At 66.1% G+C, this 19,063-nt stretch overlaps 3 protein-coding genes across 5 annotated transcripts; 1 reads left to right on the top strand and 2 right to left on the bottom strand.

Annotated features, from left to right (window-relative positions):
* Positions 1-336: 336 nt before the first annotated feature.
* WDR97 (WD repeat domain 97) lies at positions 337-10,020 on the bottom strand. The gene is made up of 24 exons (XM_044246949.1): positions 9,891-10,020; positions 9,567-9,694; positions 8,762-9,390; positions 8,510-8,631; positions 7,650-8,340; positions 7,423-7,565; positions 7,092-7,328; positions 6,926-7,016; positions 6,603-6,735; positions 6,381-6,502; positions 6,053-6,113; positions 5,734-5,883; positions 5,379-5,636; positions 5,172-5,297; positions 5,003-5,086; positions 3,097-3,225; positions 2,817-2,999; positions 2,514-2,711; positions 2,242-2,439; positions 2,019-2,140; positions 1,781-1,943; positions 901-1,442; positions 748-809; positions 337-637 (listed from the first exon to the last, which is right to left on the bottom strand). Exons 1-24 carry the CDS (start codon positions 10,018-10,020, stop codon positions 435-437), a joined length of 4,905 nt encoding a protein of 1,634 aa, XP_044102884.1. The 3' UTR covers positions 337-434.
* A 121-nt stretch (positions 10,021-10,141) lies between these two features.
* On the bottom strand, positions 10,142-13,229 carry MAF1 (MAF1 homolog, negative regulator of RNA polymerase III). The gene is made up of 8 exons (XM_044244780.1): positions 12,895-13,229; positions 12,042-12,167; positions 11,816-11,944; positions 11,573-11,738; positions 11,308-11,429; positions 11,108-11,227; positions 10,799-10,942; positions 10,142-10,688 (listed from the first exon to the last, which is right to left on the bottom strand). The coding sequence occupies exons 2-8, from the start codon at positions 12,122-12,124 to the stop codon at positions 10,667-10,669; spliced, it is 786 nt and encodes a 261-aa protein (XP_044100715.1). The 5' UTR covers positions 12,125-12,167; positions 12,895-13,229; the 3' UTR covers positions 10,142-10,666.
* A 311-nt stretch (positions 13,230-13,540) lies between these two features.
* SHARPIN (SHANK associated RH domain interactor) lies at positions 13,541-18,316 on the top strand. 3 transcript variants are annotated; one of them, XM_044244777.1, is made up of 9 exons: positions 13,541-13,965; positions 14,253-14,427; positions 16,923-17,054; positions 17,127-17,268; positions 17,351-17,441; positions 17,510-17,663; positions 17,743-17,861; positions 17,952-18,080; positions 18,158-18,316. In XM_044244777.1, the coding sequence occupies exons 1-9, from the start codon at positions 13,789-13,791 to the stop codon at positions 18,245-18,247; spliced, it is 1,209 nt and encodes a 402-aa protein (XP_044100712.1). In that variant the 5' UTR covers positions 13,541-13,788; the 3' UTR covers positions 18,248-18,316. The 3 variants fall into 3 exon arrangements, with proteins under 3 accessions (XP_044100712.1, XP_044100713.1, XP_044100714.1); XM_044244778.1 differs by having other exon boundaries at positions 13,541-13,845; XM_044244779.1 differs by lacking the exon at positions 16,923-17,054.
* The last annotated feature ends 747 nt before the right edge of the window (positions 18,317-19,063 follow it).

Consider the following 19,063-nt stretch of genomic DNA (forward strand, 5'->3'; position numbering starts at 1 on the left):
GGCCCTACCCCTCCATGCACACACACGTGTGGCCAACTAGACCCTCCCATTTCCTTCATGCCTGGCCACTCACTGGCCGGTGAGTCCCCACCCCCCTCCCGACCCCAGTGACTTACTGATAAACATGGGCTGAGTCCCTAAGCCGGGAGCGAGACCCAGACGTGGCCACATGCTCCCGGCTCCCACCCCACCGGGAATGCTGCCCCACTGGGGGCTGGCTGCGCCGGACTCCACCACGGCCCCAGCTCCTGGCCTGCCGCCGACGGCTTCGTCACACCGTGGAGACCACCCTGCTCACACAGCGGCCCCCAAAGATGAGGGCGGCACCCCTTTCTCTGGCCACAACCTCTGGACTTTATTTCCAGGGGAGAGCAACTGGCTGGAGGGCCGCATCTTGGCTCCGGGCGGGAGGGAAGAGCCTGGGCGCAGCCTGCTCAGCTGGAGCTGTCGGGGTCCGTATCTTCTGGCAGGAAGTAGCGCTGCAAGGCCGGCTGGAGGAGCAGCGGGGGCAGCGGCCGGGCGGGCCTGGGCCAGTCTGGGGGGAAAGGCTGGACTTCTGCCCTCGGCAGGGGCAGCTTCAGCATCCGGATGGAGCCGCTGACAGTACGGTTCACCCAGAACCGGGACCGCTTCCAGCCTGCAGGCCAGCAGGACAGTGAGGTCTCCGGATGGGGCCGATGGCCACTGGGACCCCGGCTAGGGTGGAGGGAGACGCTGGGGTCCAATCCTACCCCTGTCCCCACTCACCCCTCAGCCTCACTGGAGACTTCTGGACCTTGGCCTCCTGAAGCCGGAGGATGGGATAGTGCCTGGAGGGGTAAGGAGGGAGGTTTGGCCCAGCCGGCCCCTCAGCGGCCCCCCAACCTCACAGGCCCTGTCGCAGCCTGGGGGCCCCCTCACCAGCATTCCCGGGGCTGTGGCAGTACTGTGTTGTACTCCAGGGGGCACGGGCTCGGGTGCAGCCTCTCCAGCTGCTCCTGCGGGAGACCCTGCAGCTGAGCCCGTGCCTGCAGCTGCTTGCAGAAGAAGTTGAGCGCGTCGATGGTCCCCAGGTCCAGCATCTGTGACCGGGACCAGTCTGTCTGCTCCAGTGGTGGCAGCTCTTCCGGCAGCACGTCGGGTGCTGAGGTGCACGCACAGATCTCGGGGGTCCAGAAGTGGGACAGCGCCTCCGAGAGCCCGCGTTTGGTCCGCCCCAGGCGCCTTGGCGAAGGCATCGGCTTGGCTCGGGACTGGACGACAGCTGAGTCCAGCTCCCGGGGTGAGACCACCAGAGAGGACACCCAGGAACGGACCCGGGCTGTCCCCGAGACGGGAGCTGACCCAGCGAGCACGGAGATCTGTGCCAGGGCCTCCTTGGGAGGAGGCAGAAACACCGCAGTCTGGGACACCTTCGGCAGCATCTCTGACAAATTGGCCATGGAAGGCTGCAAGCGTTGCATCTGTGGGGGAAAGAACTGGTTGCTGATGCCCCACCCCCAGCCCAAGGCAGAGGCTGCCCCTCCCCCAGCAGAGAGGCCTCAAGCTGGAGACCTGGCAGCAGACTCCTTCCTGGGGGGGGGGAAGGAAGAGCCCCAGAAATGGGGGGTTGGGGACAGGAGAGGACCCATGAGGCACAGACACAGAGCAAGGCAGAGAGCTGGCCAGCCTCCCCTGGATCCCCTGCCCCTCCCCCTCAAGGACCTGGGGAAACCAGGTGGAGGTGGGTGGGGGCGGGGGGTGGGGGAGCGGGGCAAGAGAGGAGACTCTGGCCAGTAGCCCCACCCCTGCCTGTCAGCACCTGCAGCCTTCGGACCATCTCCTCCAGCTTGTGGCAGCAGTGCTTGCGCAGGGCGGCCTTGGAGTCGGCGTCGGGGCCCCGCACCCACGTCATCATCTCCTTGAACAGGAAGCCCTGCGGGTCCTGAAGGCCTAGCCCGTCCAGCAGCTTCCTGAGCTCGGGCCTGGGGCAGGTGCGAGCCGCTGACTCCGAGGCCTTCCCCGGCGCGCGGGGAGCTGGAGCGGGAAGCGGGACTCACCGGCAGGAGGCCGGCGAGTAGAGGAAGTAGGACAGGAGCTCCAGCACCACCTCGCGCGACTGCAGGGAGCAGGCCAGCAGCAGCTGCAGCGCCAGCATCACGAACTCCTTCTGCGGCGGGTCCTGCGCGCACCCGGCAGAGTGCGTCGGGGCGGGGGGGGGGGGGCGGGTCGGGGCGGGGGGGGGGGGCGGGGAGGGCGGGGCGGGGCGGGGCGGGGGCGCACCTCGAGGCTGGGGGGCTGGTCCAGGTTGAGCAGGCGCACCAGGAGGCCCTGCAGCCGGTCATGGAGGTCTCTGCTCAGGTCGGGCAGCAGCCTCAGCAGCGCCCTCAAGACGTGCACGCGCTCCGTCCAAGAGGCCTCGAACAGCCGGTCCATGAACATGGAGGCCAGGCCCTCCGCCGTGCCCACCTCGGGGTAGGCCTGCGGGTGCCGCGAGCTGAGGCCCTGCCCCCTCCCGCCCGCCCGGGCTTCCCCGGTGCCCCAGACCCCCGAACCTCCAAGGTGAAGACGGGGAAGAGCTCTTTGAACCAGTTCTGGCCGACGAAGAAATGCAGGAGCCTGGGCAGATACCCGGAGCGCTCTTCCCGGAGTGCGTGCCCAGAGGAATGCAAGGGCTGGCGGAGGCCGGTCTCGGGCCCGGCCGCGGTGCGGGCGCGAGAGTGCGTGCGCTTCGGGGTCAAGTACTCCGAGCTCTGCGGGGGGCGGGGGCGGCAGCGGCTGCAGGCCCCTCCTCTCCAACCGCGCCGCGCGCCGCCCTCCAGGGCCCTCTGCAGCCCAGTCCCCAGCCAGGCGCCTACCTGAGCCTCCGTCTCCTCGGACTCAGAGAGCTCCCCGTGTGGGCTCAGGGAGTCTGAGAGCCAGTCCAGGGAGCGCCCCTCCTGCTCCTCTTCCCCCAGCCACTGGGTCAGGTCCTGCTGCCCCTTGGCACCCGGCTGCCTGATGCGCCACAGCTGCCATAGGTCGTCCTGGTGCCTTCCTGGCTGCAGAGAGAGAACAGGTGGCCGCTGGCACGCTGCGGGGCGGGGCCTCAGGCCCTTTGCTGCAGAGCCCAGGGCAGGACCCCCCAGCCCCCCTTGCCTTGGGCCTGCGGTGGCCGGTGAGCTGGGCGAGGGCGCCCGGGCTGCTGACCTCCTGCTGAAGCCACAGCTGGCACAGCACAACCGAGTTGGGCACGCTGCCGGGGAAGCCGATGGGCCGCCGCAAGTCCTGGGGCAGCACAGGGCAGGGGGCTGAGAACCTGAAGGCCACCCCACCCCAGGGGTGGTGGAGGCTGCCTGGCAAGCACCCTGAGCGCCTGCCCCTCTCCACCTGCTGGGGGGCACACCCCGTCTGTGCCAACTTGCGTGAAACCACCGAGCATTAGAGACTGCTGGGAACTAAAACTTCTTATCCTGTTTTTGAAAGAGGAATTTTAAGGAACTGGGCCAAGACTGAACATAGGATGCGGCCCCTGCGTTCTTTTTTTTTTTTTTTTTTTTTAAGACTTTATTTATTTGACAGAGATCACAAGCAGGCAGAGAGGCAGGCAGAGAGAGGGAAGCAAGCTCCCCACTGAGCCGAAAGCCCGACTCGGGGCTCGATCCCAGGACCCTGAGATCATGACCTGAGCCAAATGCAGAGGCTTTAACCCACTGAGCCCCCAGGCGTCCCAGCCCCTGCATTCTTGATGAAAAGAAGGGAACCCTCGGCAGGACCCCTCCTGGGCTCCATGGGTGGGGCGCGTGGCCTGTGGTCTCAGGGTTGTGGGTTCGAGCCCTACACTGGGTGTTCAGATTGCTTAAAAGCAAAATCCTAAAGAAAAGTGGGTGCCCCGCAAAAGCTCATTTCCCACAACCGAAGCACAGCACTCAGAAAACCAGTACGGCGCACAACGTGATTGCATCCCCCAGAACTTGTGTGAGTTTCCTAGGGCTCCTCCTGGTCGCTCAGGCTGGCCCCTGGCTCTGCTCCTCGGCAGGACTTGATCATTGTTGCTCCCGAATCTGTGCTCCCCAAGTTGCAATTCTAAGACCCAAGGTAAGTGCTTTTGCTTTACCTCAGTCCTGCCTCTTTCTTCAGTCGACACCCAAGACACGCACATGGGCAAAAAGACCCTTTAGGTCGGTCAGTGAGCCTTCAACTGTGACGACTGAGGAGGAAGTCTGGGCAGCTGCTGGCCTCTGGGGAACCCTGACACCCCTCCCCACTCCACACAGGACTGGGACCTCAGCCCTGGAACAGGGATGTCTAAAAGAAGCATTGGGGGGGGCGCCTGGGTGACTCTGTGGGTTAAGCCTCTGCCTCCGGCTCAGGTCATGATCTCAGGGTCCTGGGATCGAGCCCGGGATCGAGCCCCACATCGGGCTCTCTGCTCCACGGGGAGCCTGCTTCCTCTTCTCTCTCTGCCTGCCTCTCTGCCTGCTTGTCATCTCTGTCAAAAAAATAAATAAAATCTTTGGGGAAAAAAAAAAGGAAGCATGGGGGTTGATGGTAGGAACTTGGAGGGGGATGTTGAGGGTTTGGGTAGATGGTTTCAGCTATGGGAAGCATCGGCACCTGCCAGGGCAGCTGGCAGTGCCAGAATGTGCTTGGAGAGAGGCCTGTCTGGGTGTCTGGGGTGGGAGAGGTTGGGAAGGTGGTGGACGGCACGGGACCAGCTCCCACTGACTTCACTCCTCTAAAGGGCGAAGACTCCGGTCTTCCAGATGAAGTCCATCCAGGCCCCACCCGGCACTCTAACCGGGGAGGTGTGTAGGCACACTCGACTGGCAGAGGCTCCGGCTTGGCCTGGCGCCTTTTCTGGGACTCTCCGGCCCTCCGGCAGCCGGTCCCCAGAGAAGAGCAGCGCCCAAACTGGGCCGGCCAGGAGGTGAGTGGAGGGCTGTGGGTGGGCACGGCTCTCAGGTCAGATCCGAGCACAAGATCTGCAGCGGAGGGAAGATGGGGGGCCTCAGAAGGTCACCCCCGGATGGAAGTGCGTCTGGGAAGAGCAAGGGGCTCTCACCTCGTAGGGCCGAGCGGTGGCAGGAAAGAAGCCTCGGAGATTGCAAAGAGGCGTGTTGGGCCGCCTCCTCTTCAAGAGGGGGACCTGGGAACAGGAGGAGGGCTCAGAGCCGAGCACGGACCCTCAGCGCCCCTGCAGCCCCGCTCTTGGGGAGCTCAGCCCCCCTTACCCTGTGCTGTAGGTGGAGGGATGGAGAGTCGGGGACTGCAGGCTTCTTCCCTCGGAGTCGTTCCCACTGTAGCTGCAGGTCCAGACTGAGGCCCAGGTTACTGCTCAGCGAGGAGCGGGCCAGCAGCTGGGGCGACAGAGATGTCGTCACGGGGTGGCAGCAGGGTCATGGGGTCAGGGCAGAGGTGGGAGGGTCAGGAGACCTTACCTGGGATGCCCTGCCGTGCACGCCCCGGCGTGTGGCTGCGATAGGTGAGGGGACTCGGCGAGGATGGGCGAAGTGCCGGCCCGTGGCTCCCGGCTCCCGTCGGGCGAGGGCTGTGGGCGCCGTCGGGCCTTCAGCGCGGACCCCCGGCCGCCGAAGACCGCTGGCCGCTCTGCGTACAGTGCACACGGCCGAGGTCTCTCTCTCCACAGTGAGGGTCGTGGCGCTCCACTGCCGGAACTCTCTTCCAGAAGGCATGTCCTGGGAGGGACGCAGGGGAGATGGGCCGTGTCAGAGCCCCTGGGTGAAGGGAGGGGCTGGAGTCCAGGCTGAGCCCAAGGGAGGCCCCACGGCCCACCGGCAAGCCCCGGCCATAGATCAGGTGCAAGTAGTTGTCGAAGGCCTCCTGCCGCTGTTGCCAGGAGGGTGGGTGGGGGGCTGCGGGGACCCCCAGGCCCAGCCTCAGCTGCTGCAGGTCTCGGTCCCGGGCAGTGAGGACTTCCAAGTCCTGCGGGAGGGGCTGGGGGTCAGCTCACTCCTCCTTTGGTCTTGCCATCTGCTTCCCAGACAATCCCAGGGACCCCGTGGTGTCCCCCGTGGACTGAATGGGAGTGGCCTGGGCCGTGGCCAGCTGCACGGTTGGGATGGTGAGGGGCAGGGCCCAGTCCCCGTCCCACCTCCTCCAACACTGGCCGCGGAGGTGTCGCTGTCTGGCGATGGACGGAAGAGGAGTCTGGGCTGCAGACAAGGATGGGCACAGGTGCGACACTGGGTGTCTTCACCAGGTGGGTCGGGGGGATGCCGGGACAAGGGCTGGGGCTGGGGCTGGCCAGGCCTCTGGCAGGAGGACAGCTGTCAGGGCTGTGTTTGGCTCACGGGGGGCAGGGGATGGGGGCTAAGTGGCCCCAGCGCTCTGTGGCATTGTGCTGGGGTCACACAGCCAGGCCCGGACTTAGGGGAGGTGGGCGGGGCCTGCAGAACAGCTGAGCTGGGCTGCCAGCAGACCTAAGACCCGGCATCCCCTGGAGGTCGGCGAGCCTCTGCAGCTGGGTGGAGGTCAGCAACTCCTGGCTGGTCAGTGGCAGTGGAGGGTCAGGCACCACATCAGGGACCTTCTGGCACAGGCTCTGAGCAGGAGAAAGGAACCTAGAGCGCAGGCCTGGGGGGCGGGGGGGGCTTGTCTGCCCACGGCGGCCCCACCCTGCCCATCCCGTGCTCGCCGTGTACCTTAACCAGGTACGATGTGGGCAGGTAAAGCCTGTGAGACACCAGGCAGAGCTGGGAGCCCAGAGCCAACACCAGGTCCCCGCTATCACTGCTGAAGGTCAGGCCCTGAGGGGGGCCATTCAGCTGCAGGAGCCTGGAGGGGTGTCGAGGGCCAGGGTCCAGCCCCGCTCGGCAAAGTCAGAAGCTGAAATCCTGGCAGGGGCAAGGCCCTGTTCCTTGTCCAGCCTCCAGGCTCTGGTTGGGGGAGAGGGAGGAGCCCAGCTGGCCACCCACAGGCTCCCAAGCCCTCCCTCCCTCCCTTCCACCTCCCAGCCCCAGCCCACCGCAGCAGACGGTTCTCCGCCGTCCAGATGCGCACGGAGCAGTCCAGGCTGGAGCAGGCGTACAGCTGGAGCGAGGGACAGCAGCACAGGCCTGAGGGACCAGGGCTCGGGTGAGGGACCAGGGCCCCGCAGCCCCTTGGGCTCTACTCCTGCCCTGCCCACTCACCGGTGATGTGGTCCGTAGGGTCATCCTGGGGCCGGTGATCAGAGCGGGGACTGTCGCCCAGGCCAAACTGCACCAAGCCATAGGTGGCGCTGTCAGGGTCCTCAAAGGCCACCGTGATGCGCCGCCCCAGCGCGCAGAGCCCCACGGCGGGGTGGCAGCAGCAGAAGGTGCGCAGCAGGCTCAGGCTCTCCTCGGCGTAGGGGTAGACGCGCCACATCTTCACCGTCAAATCTCCGCCTGCGGGCGTGGGGGGGCGGGAGCCGGGGCTGGGCCTTTGCGGGGCGGGGCGGGGCCCCCCAGGCCGGCTATGGGGGGGAGGGGAGATATGGACCGGAGGACACGACGCTGTTCCAGGTAGACGCGATGGCGGTAACGGGGCCCGGGCTGTGCGCCTCGGTCTGGAAGACGGTCTTCGAGCTGTGCCACTCCAGGACGGACAGGCTGCCATCCATGTGCCCCAGCACGGGTAGGTACCTGCGCAGGACATCCCCCGTCGGCGCGGGCGCCGCCGCCCCGTCCCGCCCCGCCCCGCCCCCGCGCTTGCGCCCGGGCACCCACCGGTTCCTGTCCTTCCAGGCCCGCGGCGCGTCGCGGCGGCCCGGCTCCCCCGCACGCCGGCACACGGCCTGCCAGCTGGCCCGCGCGCCGCCGGGGTCCGTGAGGTGGCTGTAGAGGTGCAGGCAGCAGGGCCTGCGCGCGGGGGCGGCGGGCGGGCACACGCGCCGCAGCACGCGCATGGGGCAGCGCGCCGCGTCCGCGCACACCAGGTGGCCGGCGCGCGTCAGCAGCCACAGCGCCTCGCGCGGGAGGCAGTAGAGCACGGAGGCCGCGCGGTCGTCGGGCTCCAGCAGCAGCGCGCTCACCGTGTGCCCGGTCGCCGCCGCCACCAGGTAGACCGAGCCGTCGGCGCAGGCGCACACGAGGCGCGCCGGCAGGAGCGGGTGCGCGGACGCTGGCAGCGCGGGCACCAGCTGCAGGTGAAGCACCGGCGCGGACAGCTGCGCCAACGGCGAGTAGAGCTCGCGGAGGCGCCACAGGTCCACGCCGCCGGTGCTCAGGGAGAGCACCGGCCAGCCGGGGCCAGCGGGCGCCAGCAGGCGGGTCACGAGCCCACACGCGGCGCCCCGGCCCAGCGCCACCTCGCCCACCTGTGCCACCGTCTGCAGGTCCCATGTGCGCAGCGTCCCATCCCGCGAGGCCGACAGCAGCCGGGACGTGTTCGGGAGCACCGCCAGAGCGGTCACTGGGCCTGTAGGAGGGGCACGGGTCACTTGGGCGCATGGTCAGCCCGGAATGCGGCCAGCGCGGGGATACTTGGCTGGTGCTGGCAGAGCTTCCGGACAGCCCCGAGCTCCTCCCGCCGGCCGGGCGCAGCATGGAGAGACAACGAGCCTCAAGGCCCCCGCGGCACGGCTCACCTGTGTGGCCCATGAACACCATCCGGATCTGCCAGTCCGCCTCCCACACCTTCACCGTGCTGTCTTGAGAGGCTGTCACCACTGCTCCCACCTCTAGGCAGTAGGCCACATCCCAGATAGTGCTGAAGGGGAAGAGGAGGCCCTGACCCGCTCAGCACCTCCTGGCGTGGGAGCTGCTGTGCCCCTGCCATGACCCGCTTGCCCTCTGGGACTGCCACCCACCCTTTCTCCTGGTCCCTAGGTGCCCCTCACGTTTTGTGCAGGTCTTGGCGCACGTCTACGAGAGCCCAGGTGTGCAGATCGAAGGTGAGCACGGCTGAGCCGTAGGCCGCGAAGCAGCATGGGACTTGGTGGGAATGTGGGGGCCCCAGAACCAAACGGGTGAGTGTCCCTGCAGGACTTGGTGGCAGCTGCAGAGGTGACCCACGCGGCACCAGGCGGCGACCCCCCGAACGGAACTCCCAGAGCACCAGGCTGCCACCTGCCTCTGCCACTAGCAGCAGCCCCAGGCTGGGCACTGGCAGACCGCAGATGGGCTCGTGGCCCGGCCCCCTGCCCACCCCTGGCTCACTCAGCCACAGCAGGCTGAGGTCAGGCCTTAGGATGGCCAGCCCCTCGGGGCCCCAACCCACAAAGCGGCTCGTGGTGTCCCGTGGGCCCCGCATTGCCACCAGTCCCGTGAGCATGGCCGGGGCCCGTAGCTTCTTGTCAGCCCAGCCGTCCTCCCTGTGCACGTGCAGGTGGCCTGCACCGTCCAGCACCACGAAGCGTCCGCCTGCGGGGTCCTGTGCCACCGAGCACGGCCCAGCTGCCACTCTCAGATGGCGCAGCGGCTCCAGCCCGTGGGTCAAACGCGCCACATACAGCTCACTTCTCTTCTCCTGCGGGCCAGGACGGCAGGCCTGGGGTCAGCGGACAGGTAGGGGCGGGTGGCTGGAGCGTGGGGCGCCTGCCTCAGGGAGCTGAGGGATCTCGGCTGAGGGCGTACTAGGGACATCTGGGCGAAGAGATGGGCCAGGAAAGAGGCCTCCAGGCAGGGCCCACAGGCAAGCCCCACCTTTTCCACGATGTCCTGGAGGCCCCCACGGAGAAGCAGCCACAGCTGGCGGGCACGAGCACGTGGAGTCTGGTTCTGCCACCACGAGCTGCTGGTGAGAAGCCGTGGGACAGGCTCCGCAAACAGCTCTGCGGGTGAGCAGTGGAAGCGCGGTCAGCCTGGGCTCCAGCAGCCCTGACTCTGGAGGCTGCAGCCAGCGCAGGGACTAGGGACCGCCCGGGTAGTGGGGCGTCGTGGCAGACAGAACTCCCGCCCCAGGGAGGCAGGCCTGCTGTCGTGGGGGCGTGGGGGGGGTAGGAGGGGGGCCGGGCAAGGCCACCTCACCATTCTTTTCCTTGAGCAGCCCTGGGTCTGGAATATCGTCGGTGTCGGCATCGTACAGGTCCGGGTCCAGCAGCAGGCTGTCGCCTTCTGCTGAATAGGGGTTGCCCGCCTCTGACACCTCAGTCTCCATTCCAGCCGCATCAGGTCCGGCGGCTCAACTGCCTCTAAGACCGTTGCTAGGCTACCAGACGCCCGACCCGACCTTCGACGCAGACCCCACCCCCAACACAGCACAGAGGTTAGGTCCCCACTAAGTCACAGAAATTTTTATTGGAAACAAACAGCTGCAGCAAAGTGACACTCAGTGCACACTGCCCAACGGGCGAGGTGGCGGGGGAAGGGAGGGTGGGTACCGGTGGGCACCAGGGGCTGGCCAAGCCCAGGGCGGTGACCGCAGGGGCCTGCTGACTGGATCTCAGGCCCTTGGGCTGGAGTGTGCAGGCCCATGCCTGATCCAGCACAAAATACAAAAATAAACTCTGTAGTCCAGCTGTCCCTGCCTGTGTCAGGTCCCGGGGGCAGGGCAGCGGCTCTTCCCACCAGGCCCTGCGCTGTCCAGGCCAACCACAACTCGGGCAGCAGGAGCCTGTTGGGGGGGGGGCGGGGTAGACATCTGTGGGTGGAGCCAAGGGGCTGGGTGGGCGTGGCCTGGGGCGGAGCCGGAGCCGTGGCAGAGCCAGGGGCTGACCACCAGCTGGGGAGGCCCTGGGGGCCTCGAGTGGGCAGTTCCCGGCACTCGTTGAAGCTGAATGAAGCTGGACCTCTGCTCCTCATCCTCACATACAGATCACCGGGACCCTGGCAGGAGGTGGCACACAAGGACCTCAGAGGAGCCAACACCCAGGGGGTGAGGCAGAGGCGTGCCCACTCTGTCCTGGCCAGCCCTGGCTTCAGCAGCCGCCACGCACCTGTCCTCCTCCATGGCGCTTGTCTCCTCGCGCCGGCCCTCACCGCCTCCGCCGCCACTCTCCTCCTCCTCCTCCTCCTCCTCCTCCTCTCCCAGCTCCATGTCCAGCTCGTTGCCTGCCTCCGAGGGCGTGTAGGTGGATCCGCTGGGGGAGGTGCGGGGACTGGTCTTAGGACCGCCTGCCCCCGGCCCACTGCCGAGCCCAGGGAGGGTGTCCGGGAAGGAGAAAGTCAGGAGTGGGGTGGGCACGGCTGCGGAAGCTGTGCGCGGGCCAGACGGGAGCCCGGGGAGGCGGCGGACGGGGGCCAACCTGATGGAGCGGCAGCTGAAGAAGACAATCCTCTTCAGCCGCTTGTTGTAGAAGAAGTAGTTGAAGGACCAGAGGCTGCCGTCCTCCCCAAAGGGGTCTGAGTCCAAGTCTGGGTTGTAGCTGGGGAGTGTGGGGCAAGAGGTGGTGTGAAGGCCCGGGGCGCGCACACCCAGGGCCCGCCTGCAGGGACGCCAGCCCACCTGTAGATGTCACACTCGGCCAGGCAGATCTCCTCATCCACCGCGTCCCACAGCTGCGGCTTCAGGGCCTTGAAGTCCTCCCGCACGGCCGAGAACAGACTGCAGTTCACCGCGTTAACCACCTAGGACGGTCACAGTCGGGACTGACTCAGGGTGCGGGACAGAGGGCACACGCCGGGCCGAGCCCAGGGGCCCCTGCAGGTAGGAAGCACAGTAAGCAGAGCTGGAGGGGGCTGCGAGCCCCTCCCCCTAGCCTGACCCTCACCCAGCTGAGGCTGGGTTCCCTGCTGAACTCATGGCTCCGGGCGGTGCTGAAGTCATAGTCAGGCCGGAAGGACTCGTTGAGCGTGGCGATCAGGTAGAAGAGGGTCTTGCGGCTGCACGTGTCGCTCAGCGGGCCCTCGTCCTCGGCACCTTGGCTCTTGCTCAGTCTGCACAGAGAAATGCATCAGCCCGGCACGGGCCCGCCCCCCACAGCCCACAGTGGGCAGACTCTGCCCCGGCTCACCTGCTGGGGCTGAGGCCCGAGGTCTGGGGAGGGGACAGCGCCTCTAGCACATGGGGCTGGCCCTCCTGGCAGAACTGCTTAAACATGTGCTTGTCGTCTCCTGCCATTTTACACGAGTAGCTCTCGATCCTACAAAGGGCGAGGGGGACCATGGAGCATGCCACCCGGCAGGTTCAAGTCTGGGCCAGGATGTCAGCTCTGAGGCCCCACGGAGCCCAGGCCTCACCTGCCGATGATGTGGGCATCTCCAGTCTCCACTGTCAGCTGCGAGTTGATGGCCTCGAAGCTCGAGTTCTCCAACAGCTTCATGTCCTTGGGGAAGGGGTCCTGCGGTCGGAGGGTCTAGTGCTGCCTGAGGATGGGAGGCAGTCCCTGAGTATCTTGGCCCTGGGGCCGAGCGTCTGGCTTCCCTGGCCGGTAAGTGGGCCGTTAGTGACACGCTGGGTCCCTCCTGCACTCGCTCCTGAGCCCTCAGCACTGGCAGGAGAGAGAAACTGGATCCTGTTACCAGAGAGTGACCGGCCCAGGCTCCAGCTCAGCCAACCCGCTTCTCCCCGCCCCGATACCGGGGGGCGAACCAGGGCTCCTGCTCACGGCAGGGCTCGCTAGCTCATGTCCCTGGACTCCCAGGAAGGCACGGGACTCCTGCAGGACCTCGGGCTAAGCGCCTCAGTTACGGCCAGGACCTGCACCGGGTCGCGATCCCGCACACCGGGGGCTGGGGGCCTGCGGTCACCTGGACGCAGCGCTCTTCCCTGTGCTACGGGGCCTCTAGCGAGGTGGAAAGGAAACCCAAAAGCCTCCCTGCTCCTCTCCGCAAGGGCGCCTAGTTCTTCGGACACCAAGGAACAGAGGCAGGCACCACGACCCCCGAGGGGCCTGTCGGCCGGGCGCTCCAGCGTCAGTCTGGCCTCACCCGCCTCTCCGCCGGGGCGAAGGAAAACCCCAAGCCAGCCAGGGGAACTACAAATCCCAGGGGGCCGTGCGCCCTGGGACGCGCACGCGCGCAGCGCGAAGTCCGCTGGGGGCTGGAGTTCCAGAGGCCCTCGCTCGGCGCCCGGCACAGGGCGGACTCCTACCTGCTTGCGCAGCGCTCGGTGCGGCCGGGTCGGGGCGGGCCGGTGGACGTCGTCGCGGGAAAGAAGGCGGTGGGGCTCCGGGCAGCGCGAGCTCCTCAGGACCGGAGGGCGGCGTCGCGGCCTCCGTTCGAGCCGCACTGTATCCGGGGGAAGAGGCTCTGCGGCGACGTCCCGTTACTCCCGGCCCTGCCGGCCCTGCCGGGCTGCCACCGCGACATAGCCTCGCCCCTGCACGGCGACCGACTCCCGCGACCGACCTGCCCGCCGACCGCCACACAAGGCCCGAAAGCGCAAAGGAGCGAGCGAGCGAGCGACCTCTGCCTCCCCCGGCCGGACAACAACAAGCGTCCGCAAGGCCCCGCCCCCGCCCCTGAATGGCCCGCTCCAGCCGCCGGGATCGAGAGCTCGGATAGCCGTTGGGGGAGCCTCCCGCCAGTCACTCCTAGTGTCCACTTCTACTGGCTGAGGTGCCTGTCCGTCATTCTTTCAAGCCGTGAGGACCCGCCTCCTTCCCTGATGCTCATTGGTTGCGGCCCTCGCTCGTCCCGCCCCTGGTGTCAGCCCGCGTTTCCCGGAGTGGCTGGCGGACTCACGGGGGGTGGGCGGGTCGGGCAGCCCGGAGGGCGGCGGAGGAAGGGCCGGAAGGAGCTGGGAACGGCGTTCAGCTCCAGCCCGGCGCGGCCGGGGGGACCGGACTGTCGGGCTGCAGTCCCGGCCCGCTGAGCCTCTAGGCGTGTCCATCCTGGGGAAAGCAGGAGGCTCCGACGCGGGCTCCGATGCTTTGGCGGCGGCCGGAACCCCAGGCTCGCGGCCTCAGTTTCCGGCCGGCGGAGGCGCTCAGCCGCCCGAGCCCACGGAAGCGGGCTCGGGGGGCCGGGCCGGGGCGGACCGGAGATGGCGCCGCCCTTGGACCCGGACTCGGCCGCGGTGGTCCTGGCTGTGCACGCCGCGGTGAGGCCACTGGGCGCGGGGCCGGACGCCCAGGCACAGCTGCGGAAGCTGCAGCTGAGCGCGGACCCCGAGCGGCCCGGGCGTTTCCGACTGGAGCTGCTGGGCGCGGGGCCCGGGGCGGTGAGTGGAGGCGTCGGGGCGCGAGCCGAGGCCGGTTCCCTGAGCGGGCCGGCCGTGTGCCCTTGAGCATTTATTTGGCTTGCCCTTGTGGCCGGCTCCTCGTCTGTAGAACGGGGCCCAGGGCCATGCTGCCCGTCTTTAGCGGCGTCCCGTGAGGGTTCCGAGGGCGGCGTGCGAAGGGGCGTAGGTCCGGGTCAGTGGCCTGCAGACGTGACCGCGGGTTCCTTTGCTCATCGCGCAGTGGGTGCTGGCGGGAGACCCTGAGCCTGGACTCTGCCCTTCCTCAGGTCAGTCTGGAGTGGCCCTTGGAATCAGTTTCCTACACGGTCCGAAGCCCCAGCCAGCATGAGCTGCAGCCTCCACCGGGAGGGCCTGGGACCCTCAGCCTGCACTTCCTCAACCCCCAGGAGGCTCAGCGGTGGGCAGCGCTAGTCCGAGGCGCCACCATGGAGGGACAGAATGGTTAGTGCTCTGGAGTGGAATTCATTTCGCCTGGGCAGGGGCCGTGGGTGCTGGGGGAGAACAGGAGTAGCCCCAGTCCCCCAGGTCTGGATGGGGGAAGCGGGGGGAAAGTGGGGCCCACTTTACCCGCTGGTGGGTCCTGAGAAGGCCCCCCGGAGGGAGAGAGTGGAGAAAAGGCACCCAAGCCGAAAAGCTGGAGCCTGGAGTACCAGACACATGAGGGGCAGAGCAGGGAGGCCCTCCGGGAATGGGTCAGACTGACGGCATTTGGAGCAGTGGGATGTGTACTCAGTGGGATTGTGACAGGCTCAGATTCGAGGTTGAGACCTGTGTTTCTGTACGGGCAGCGCAGATAGGTCTGGAGAGAGGAGTGACACCAGAGATGCTTAGCAGATGGAATTGGGTGGATCTTACGGCCACTTAAGTTGAGGAGTTCATGGTTGAGACACAGAGCTGGAGGGAGAATTACTGGGGAGCTCCCAGACAGGGCCTGTGTGCAAGGGTGGGAGGGCAGAGGAGCTAGCTGGGTGGATCTGGGCTGGGGGTGGGGCTCTGAAGAGGTCAGCCCTGGGTTACTAGGACAGAGGAGCGAGAGAATCCAACAGGCAGGCAGTGCGGCAAGCAGAGGAAAGGGCCCATCAGCGGATCAGAAGCGCTGCCCGAGGGCTAAGAAGAAAACCGTACAGTGTGGCCTAAGAGAGGCCCAGACAGCACAGCACTTGCGGAGGGAGGAAGACTGTCCATCCCTTGACCTGCTGGGGACTCAGCACCTGCTCTGTACTAAGTGCTTCAGGCCTTGGAGAGTTCGCGTGACTCAGACTTCAGACCCTGCTCTCTCCGAGCCTGCGTTTCTAGAGGGGAGGCGGGCATGTGAGATACGCAAGCGTCCGCTTGCCCTCAGCATAGCATTGCGGAACCAGTGTGTTGTAGGCTTAGAACTGATGGAACCCGGTGTATGGGTCCAAACGTTCATAAGGTGGAGAGGTTTATTTACTTTTTAATCATTACTTGAACGTTTTATTAGAGCCCACAAGTGGTGGTGAGAGGGAGACGCAGCTGCAGCCCCTGCCGAGCAGGAGCCCGATGCGGGGCTCGATCCCAGGACCGCGGGATCATGACCTGGGCAGAAGGCAGACGCTTCACTGAGCCCCCCAGGAGCCCCTAATTTATTTAAGTAACCCCTGCCAACATGGGGGTTGAACTCACGACCCCAAGTCCAGAGTCACATGCCCCACCAACTGAGCCAGCCAGGTGCCCCTCAGTTAAAAAATACTTAGGTTGGGGGGTGCCTGGGGGGCTCCACTGGCTAAGCGTTCAGTGTGGAGTCAGCTTGAGATGCTTTCTCTCTCCCTTTGTCCCTCTCCCCTTCCCCGAGAAATACCCATATACACACATATATATGTAAGTTGGGGGGAAAAATAAGTAAAATTGCGTCAGATGTTGGAGGAGATGGGAGTGCTGGAAGGGTGGGGTTCGCAGTTTTGTTTTTTTTTTTAAGATTTTATTAATTTGTTTGACAGATCACACAGTAGGCAGAGAAGCAGCAGAGACGCAGCAGGCTCCCCGCTGAGCAGAGAGCCCGATGTGGGTCTCGATCCCAGGACCCTGGGATTATGACCTGAGCCGAAGACTGAGGCTTTAACCCACTGAGCCCCCCAGGCGCCCCATGGGGTTTGTAGTTTTAAATAGGGTGGCCAGGAGGGCTTCACTGAGGTGACACGAGTAAAACTGGAAGATCCTAGTGTGATCTTCACACCCATGTGGCCGGGAAGCAGCCGGTATGATAGCCTCCAGGCAAGAGTGTGTGTGTGACCTCTGGGACTCCGAGGCTGGGCTGGGCCTCGGCCTGGGGGCGCAGGAGCCCTGTGTATCTCATGGGGCCCATGGCTCAACAGTGAGGGCCTGAAGCCATCCTGGGAGCTGCATCAGCAAGGGGTGTGCTGGGCCTCAGGTGGAGGGAAAGAGGGGAGACAGCAGCATGGCCAGCGCTGTAAGGGCGCCCCTAGCAGGCAGTGGAAGCCCCCAGGCTGTCCTGTGCTGGTGGTGGAGCCAGTAGAGAGGGTGGATGTCCCTGAGGGCACCAAGAGGGGATGTTCGCAACTGCAGGGCTCCTGGTGAGCCGGAAGGGGCACCTCCTGAGGATCTGCTTTGGTTCTGCTGGGAGACCAAGGGAGCATCCCTGGCGGGCTGACAGGGCCTCTTTGGTGGACGGGCCTAGGTGGGGCTAGACGGAACAGCCCAGAAGCATGCCACAGCCCAAGGAAAAGCCGAGTGCAGCTTCAGCTGTGAGGAGTTGGCAGGGACCTTTTAGGGGTTAGTGAGGACCAAGGTGGAGTCTGATTTAATGTATGGGCAAGGGCTCTGGCATGGGCTGAGGTGAGCAAGGAGGTAGCACGTGTCTTAGAAACCCGAGGTCAGAGAGCAGAGGCCTGTGTAGGAACTCGGCTTGGGGGCTGGATCTCAGGAAACCCCAGCCCACCCGTCTTCCCTCCTAGGCAGCCTGTCCCAAGCCCTGGGCCCAGAAATGTGCCCCGTTTCCCTGCCCAGTCCCCCTGAGGTGCCCACGCTCCAGGCCCCACAACCCAAGGTGGATGTTTGCTGGAGCCCGGGAGACGCTGTGGAGAAAGGTAAAGGCAGGTGGCGGAGGGGGTTGGAAGCAGCGGTCTGCTCAGCTGTGATGGCCTTTTCTCTCTCTGCAGAAGAGCTGGTGCGGCGCCTGGCCCGGGCCATCGAGGCTGGGGATGAGCAGGGGGCAGCCCAGGCCGCGGCCATCCTGGCCCAGCATCATGTGGCCCTCAGTGTCCAGCTCCAGGAGGCCTGCTTCCCTGCCGGCCCCGTCAGGTGAGGGCCGCTTCACTCTGCCACCCCCCCCCCAGCCCTTCCAGGACCCCCATCCTTCCCCCTGACCCGTGTTCTGGCCCAGGCTACAGGTCACGGTTGAGGATGCTGCATCCTCTGCCCACGTCTCGCTGCAAGTTCACCCCCACTGCACCATTGCGACCCTCCAGGAGCAGGTAAGCATGGGGTCTGGAGAACCCGGCTGGGGGCAGGCACCTTCAGTGACTTGATGCTCTGGCCCCAGGTGTTCTCCGAGTTTGGCTTCCCACCGGCCGTGCAGCGCTGGGTCATCGGGCGGTGCCTGTGTGTGCCCGAGCGCAGCCTTGCCTCCTATGGGGTCCGGCGGGATGGGGATCCTGCTTTCCTCTACCTGCTTTCAGCCCCTCGAGAAGCCCCAGGTGAGTCCTTGACACAGACGGGATGAGGAAGGCAAGGTGCAACCTGACACACCCCTGAGCCCCACCTCGTCTACTGCAGGACGCAGCCCTCAGGGCCCCCAGAAGATGGATGGGGAACTAAGTCGCCTGTTTCCTCCGTCACTGGGGGTGCCCAGGGCTGCGCAGCCTGCCAGCTCCAGCCTCCCCAGCCCCCTTCAGGTGGGTAAGGGGCTGGGCAGGGTGGGCCTGGGACTCTCCGGGCCCTGGAAGGAAGGAGGAACAGCAACTCTCCCCGCACCCCCTTCCCAGCCCAGCTGGTCCTGTCCTTCTTGCACGTTCATCAACGCCCCCGGCCGACCTGGCTGTGAGATGTGCAGCACCCAGAAGCCCTGCACTGGGGACCCCCTTTCTGCAGCTTCTGCCCAGCAGCCGCCAAAGGTACCAGAGACGGCGAAGGACAAGGGGGCAGGGCGGCGGAACGGCAGAACACGCAGAACGACCTCTTTTTCCCTCAGCCCCAGGTCACAGAGACAGAGGATGTCCCAGTCCCTCCAGGCCCGAGGCCCCTGGACGCCCTCCTGAAGCTCGCAGGGGACCTTTGCTGACTGCTCGCTAAGCACAGCGCTAGGGCTGGGGAGGGGCAGTCTGGAGCCATTAAAGACACTTGTGAGCCAGCCAAGTGCCGCAACTCGGCGCCTTTCTACAGACGGGGCGGCCGGGAGGGAGGGGGGGGGCGGGGCACAGCCCCACTGGGATAAAAGCCGCCCTGGGTGGGGCCTGGCCCTCCTCAGCTGGTTGAGGTGACCCAGCCAGGTCCCGGTGTCAAGTCGCCTGTCCTGGGGACTCCAAACCCCAGGGATGCTAGAAGCATGGGTCTGAGCTCTTCCCAGACCTCCCACCAGTGCCACGCTCACCGTGCCTCCTGTCCACCCAGAAACCTTCAAGCGTGTACTCTGGTTCCTCCCACCCGGCTCCCCCGCTTCGCAGACACTGGCTGCCACTCGTGGGCTGTTCCAGCCACGTGCTCCTCACATCCTCCTGGGGTCAAGAAAGGCTCAGAAGCTAGGAGCCCCAAGGCAGGGCCCTGTGGCACCCTGCGGCTTGCCAGGAGGTGTTGTCCCCTAACACCTGGCCCAGCGGCCCGGCTGAGAGACCAGGAGCACGTTCTGGGTGGCCTCCGCCCACTCTGCTCTCAGCATGGCTAGAGGCGGTCTCCCTTCCCCAGCAGCTCCGAGCCCAGGAGGGCTCCCCCGGTGAACTGCTGCCAAGGGCTCCTCGCTGTCCTCGGGAGGAAAGCCAAGCGGTTCACATACTGACGCGGGCCCGGTTACCCCACCAGACCCCTAGGCCTCGTGTGGCCGAGCCAGGCCCTCTTCACCTCAGCGAGTACTCGGCTTTCCCTGACAGCTGTTTCCTGTCCC

Source organism: Neovison vison, chromosome 4 (genome assembly GCF_020171115.1).
Source record: "Neovison vison isolate M4711 chromosome 4, ASM_NN_V1, whole genome shotgun sequence".
NCBI classification, from domain to species: Eukaryota; Metazoa; Chordata; class Mammalia; order Carnivora; family Mustelidae; genus Neogale; species Neogale vison.